This window comes from Athene cunicularia (assembly GCF_003259725.1).
Source record: "Athene cunicularia isolate RWA chromosome 21 unlocalized genomic scaffold, athCun1 chr21_part1, whole genome shotgun sequence".
NCBI classification, from domain to species: domain Eukaryota; kingdom Metazoa; phylum Chordata; class Aves; order Strigiformes; family Strigidae; genus Athene; species Athene cunicularia.
Genome location: NW_020799127.1, coordinates 9,012,000 through 9,017,999, shown reverse-complemented (window position 1 = coordinate 9,017,999; position 6,000 = coordinate 9,012,000). Strand labels below are relative to the sequence as shown.

At 41.3% G+C, this 6,000-nt stretch overlaps 1 protein-coding gene across 1 annotated transcript; it reads left to right on the top strand.

Moving 5' to 3' along the window:
• Positions 1-639: 639 nt before the first annotated feature.
• Positions 640-4,536, top strand: UTS2 (urotensin 2). The gene is made up of 3 exons (XM_026862895.1): positions 640-921; positions 3,225-3,335; positions 4,119-4,536. The coding sequence occupies exons 1-3, from the start codon at positions 714-716 to the stop codon at positions 4,301-4,303; spliced, it is 504 nt and encodes a 167-aa protein (XP_026718696.1). The 5' UTR covers positions 640-713; the 3' UTR covers positions 4,304-4,536.
• The last annotated feature ends 1,464 nt before the right edge of the window (positions 4,537-6,000 follow it).

Sequence of the window (6,000 nt, the reverse complement as noted above, 5' to 3'; positions counted from 1 at the left end):
GACAAGGGACCGGTCCAGTCAGTCCCAGCCAGCATACACAGAATTAAGTAGTAACTTCCAGCTGAGGGAAAGAGAAGATAAGTAAAATGGAAAAGGGTGTCCCAGTCTAATGAGGGACCTGTGTTTAATATCAACCAAAGTAGTTTATACGTACCAAGCAAGTCTCCAGATGGAAGCTGTACTTTCTCTGCCAAGACAATTCTCTAGGGCAGCACTGGATGAGGTCTTCTCAAATAAATAGATGTGAAAAGCTACAAGGGGAAAAAAAAATGAACTCCCCTAACATTCTCTTTGTAAACTAACTAGATATTTTAACTCCCCTTCTCTTTTACTTTTCCTGGCACAAGAACCCCAAATACAACAAACACATCCATCCATCTCACAAAAGGAAAAAAAAGTGCATTTCCTATCAGATGCTTTGCGTCAAGACTGCTAAGGCTCATAAATCAGCTGTCTTATTGCCCTGGTCATTTGAACTTTTTTTTTTTTTTTTTTTTTTTTTTAATGCCAGATTTATAAACTTTAGTGTGCTTGGTTTGATATAATATCCATTTTGTACACCAAGCTATAAGACAGTAAATTTATTGTCTATGAACTGTTACCTTGAAAAATTACATCAATGCAAAGTGGTTTCCATTTAGAATCAATGGGCAATAAATTAATTTGATTTTTTTTTTGAAAGGGGGAGAGAACATGATGATATTTATGAGGTCATGAGCGGCTATATAATGGGTGAAACTGGGAGCAGAGGCAACAGTCAGACAGGAGTTCTGAGTTACAGAGATAGACAAAGACGAAATAGATTCAACACAGCAATGATGCATAAGCTGGTATTCTGCTGTCTCATTATTATCAGCTTCTCCTGTCCTCTCTCATCTCTCCCCATCATCAATGCCAGTGAGATGTCTTATCAACTTGCAGGTAAGAGTCTTTTGATTTTAATGGTCATAAAGCAGGGGCTGGAGCAGCAAAAGCAGACGAGAGGCAGGTATGCTTTCCGAGGGGCCTTTATCTGTGCTGATCAGCTGTAGGAAAAGCAGGAATGCCTTCAGAACACTGGCAGTGCAAGTGACATCATCAGTGGGTGCTAGTCTTGTAAAACGGGGAGGTTGGGTGCCCTGAGTATTTCTTCCTGCTGCTTTGAGATCCAGGAAACAAAGGTACGTGAGCCTTCTAGCATGGAACACGAGCTGGCATAGACAGCGTCTGTCGCTGAAGCAGCATTGGGTAATTTAAAGAAACTTGGCTGTATGGTCTTTCGCTACACTTGAAAATGAGCTATGTTTAACTGAAGTTATATTTAAAAAAGGGGAAACCTACTGCAATGATTAATGCAATCCTACTCAGATCAAGAACAGGCAAGTCTGTCTTACACTGCCAAAATAGCAATGTATTGAGCATATTTGTTTGCACTGATGCAGATTCCATTCAGTCCAGTGAAAGAATAAATGTTTGCTTGAAAAATCTGTTCTCATGAAATTATACTATAAGTTGAGACTGAAATGACTCAGTAAAAATGCACAACAGAATCTGCAAGGTTACTGTCATCAGACCTGACCTGTGCTGGAAATGTTTCTGAAATGAGTTCTCAAAGAACAGGCGAATCAAACCCAAAGTTACTTCATAAAGCTGACTATTAAAACGTGGCTGCTCTTACCCACTTTGCAGGTGCCACAGCTGTTGTGCTGGTTTATAGGTATTAGCAATCCCTAGTTCACTTTGAAAATCTTGGACTCCTAAGCCAGCACCTTCTCAAGCCTTCCACGATCTAACTTGCATATTTACAGGCAACCGTGACTCAGTATGGATCGCATCTATCACATCACAGGGTGAACAACCTGGCTCTAACAATTACTGCATTTGTTTCAAGACATCCATTAGGCTTATTAAATCTTCCTTGCTAATACAGAGTCTCTCGGCTGGGTACGACAGAAGTAAAACTCAGTACTAAAGAAGGTTGTTTCAAAGCTTTCTAAATCACAAAGCAAATTTACCTGCTGGTACTGCTCTGAATTTAAAAAACAATACAAGGCTAGAGATATGAATTGTCTCCACACAGCACAGGGAAATTACAGTATTCTTATTCCGTTTTACACTCAAATCCCCACTGTCCTTTTCAATTGTCCCTTTGTACAGTGAAAAAACTAACAATGTGAATGTCCATGATCTTCAAGTTCTTGATCTTGGTCCAAGTTTTTGAAATGCTGGGGGATCATTTTCAACAGTTTATTTTCCTATACACTCCCTACTGTGGAGCTATACAGTCTCACCCATCCCTGCAGGTAAGAGCAACTAAAACTCTGCAGTATCATCTAAAAGTACAACTACAAGATGATATTCATCTACACAACTAGAGTTTGATAATAGCACCCTCTTGTTGCTTACAATTTTGAATGTCTGCTATATATTAGCAAAGATCGAATTTACTGCTCAAAGTACAAAAGCCTTATTAAGCCTTATAGAGTATAACACTGCTAAGGGCTCCTGTTGGCAACCTGCCTTGGGACACAGGCTAGTTACAGAATTCTCCATGGATGTGCAAATTCCATCAGGTATCAGCAATCTGTTGTTTCAAAAAAAGTAATAATATCTGTACTAGTATACATGTTAAATAAGAGAGGTGATTGAGATGCACTAGAGAAGCGTAGCTGCCAAAATATTTTAAGTTTTTCTACATTTATTCCTGCCCTTCCCCCCATTTTATTGCATTCAATAATTGGGAGAGCAGGTTAATAGGCCTCAAACAGGAAGTTTTGTCTTTATTCATAGAAAAGCTCCAGCATAGGAACTAGTTGATAAAGAAATGGACAAAAATATATATATATATATATATATATATATATATACACACACACATATATATACACACACGCAAGTCTGGCTTGTCTACAGCTGGGTACTAGGAGGATTAGGCTGTGAGCTCCCCAAGCAATGGGAGGAGCTGCTGTTTGTCAAAAAATTGTCTTAAAAATCTGCCAGAGAAATGAGAATCTGAGATTAACATCAGCAAGGTACCTTTCTGAAAGTTTTGGAAGGAAAAAGAAGCCCACAACTATCCCCTGTTATATTCATTAAGTGAGGATGGATGACTGGTGGTTTCACGGTAATCTTCAACAGCTGGGGCCAAGAGACCTGATCAGAAATCATCTGAGACCGACTGAAACAGGGATTCAAAGCAAAAGACTCTTACAGTATGCCTTTCTTCTGTCATCTTCCATTTTTAGCTGATGAAGATTCGAGATTAAGCCTGGAGCAGTTGGGCAACCTAGGAAGCACTTCCCTGCTTCAGTTTCTGCCAGAGCTCTTGGGCACCCTGACTGAAGACAGCAAAGCAGGTGAGGATTTCCCACAGCAGTTTATGGAAGAGTGCCCACGGTTTGCATGTCCAGCTTCCCCAGACATGTGCCCCAGCTCCTGGGTATTTAGTGAAACACAGCATCATGTGTAGGCAACAGACAGCTGGTTAACTGAGACCTTGGGTAAACCTGCTGAACAGCTGCGCTTACAGCTCAGGTACCGGCTGGAAAAGTCTCCAAATTAGCTAGCAAAGTCCTCATACAGCAGAACTGGGGCAAAGCAAGGACTGCCCTAGAAGGAGCTAGCAGACAAAACACAAGAGCACAGTCTCTTAAAAAACAATGCTTGCAGGAAGTGCAGAATCAATAGCGATAGGTAGTTTGGGGAGCAACAGACATAACAGATGCCTGCTGAAGGGGACCGTACAGCTTGCACCTGCAGAGTCCCAGATCCTGCTAAAATTGTGCACCACAAGAAGAAATGGCTGTGCTGCAGCAAAAGGGTTTTCTGTCTAGAAAAACAGCTTTCTAAATAAAGGCCAAACTGCAGCTTCACCAGGCCAGGCCAGTACACTAACCAGTATTAGCTGCATGTCATTTTTTTCTTCCACTGCAACACAGGTTACACAGTATTATCAGATTTGTTATGAACCGTTAGATAAATGGAGAACATCATTCCTGTTCATACATCTGCTGAATTAAATATAAATGCTGAAGACAGGGACTAGTTTTAGTGCCTCACCTACATCAGAAGGCACACTGGGTGTGCCTTTGCTCCCCCTAGTCAGAACACAGGGCTGGGGGATCAGCTGGAGCTGTGAGGAGTGTACTTTCCTGCTGGGAACATTTACCACCCAACAGTAACCTCTCTAATGCTGTTTGACTTTCAGACTTTCTATGGAAATCACCCTCGAATTGCTTTGCTGGGCCGCTTCTTGACCAAGGACAGGAAACAGTACAAGAAACGTGGGAATCTCTCCGAGTGCTTCTGGAAATATTGTGTGTAGACAGGAGAAGAAACTCTCCCTGACTTTGGTTGCATAATTTATACAGATGTCTGAACACATGTATATAGATTTGCTTGATTTAAAATGAGAATGAAGAAACATGAAGACAGCTCCTAACTTTAGAGTCTATGCTACTTGGAAGTTAATAAATTCTTGATGTTTTGCAATTATGCTGCGAGCAGTGTAGTATTTTCTTAGAGTTCAGCACAACAGGAAGAAAGTAATGGGACAAAGATAAACATGCAACATGAAGTGAACTCAGGCAGGGAAAGCAAGACACCCAGGAGGTCCCATGAAACCTCTCAGAAGAGTGATGCCTCAACTTTGTCTAAGTCCAGAGGCAAGAGGACTTTCTCCTTTGTCACTTGTTGTAGATTGGGGTGGCAGGAAAAAAGGGTCATTGCTGAACTCCCTGATGATGCTGAGCTGGTGAGGGATGGCAGCTTAACAGTGCCCAGTCCCCAAGGCACCTCAAAAACAATAAGCATTTTCTCCCACTACTGCTGGAGAGAGAATTGTTTCTCTTGGTCACTCATAAAGAAAGACCCACAAATCTATTTCTCTGCAACACTTTGCCTTGTCCCCAGCTGCCCATGACAACAGGGTTGCCTGTGCATAACACAAGCTCTAAGAATCGTGTCTGACTGTCATCAAGCACAGCATGGAAGGTAAATGTTATGGTTGTCCGTGTCAGGGCTTTACACCCAGACCAGGGACAGTCATTGGAGGCAGACAGGGATGACCTGACTTAGAAGATTCCATGACTGTGACCTGCCCTTATGTGGCTGCACAGACAGATGCAGAAAGGTGATACATGGACACCGATCACAAGTGTTACCAGGGCAAGCCACCTCCTGCCTGGGCACTCAAAGGCACTGAGGTTTGTTCCCCTGAGCCACCACATGGTTTTTATAATGTTGTTGTATCTTGGCATCTAAAATAAATGAAGGAGAAGACACAAGAGCAGCTGCAAAAGGGTTCTAGTCTGATGCCTTTGTAAGTGGAGTACTAGCACACTTTCTCACTCCCAGGTACTTCCTGATAGTATCTGCAAGGAGTAGAGCTAAAGTCAGGAATGGTCTCTGGGGGACGGCAATCTCGATTATATGCACAAACAGTCTGAGCTGTGAAGCCCTACCTTGTTCAACACATCACATAAATCTTGTGCTAATCAAGGCTCACAGAAAGCTTGAAGTAAACTTCACCTAACAGTGGTACACATGCTACATTGATCGCAATAATATACATCATAAATCTCCGACTGTGCTGGTTAAACAAGGTCTACAGGCTTGATACAGCTTGTTCACTTCACATAAATCGTAAGACAGATGAAGCCAGCTATAACAAAGAAAAATGTTCTTACAAACGCAGAACAGCTGGATGCACTGTGCAGCTATTTGAAATCTTCTGAATATTCATCCTTCTCTTACATAACAGAGCAAGTCATTGCCTGTCTGAAAATTACTCCTTTCCTGCCACCTCATCAGTCAATAACAACTTGTAATAAAAGACTTCAAATTATCTAAATGAATAACCATCTAAGATTTGTTTCATACACAGGGAAAGATGTAGAGACTACAAAGACTGGGAAAAAAAACCCCAAACCTGTTCAATCCCACTTCAAAAATTTCAAACATAAAGCAAAATAAATAAAACCAAAATGAGTAATAGTCAAAAAAATGTTACAAGTACTAAAA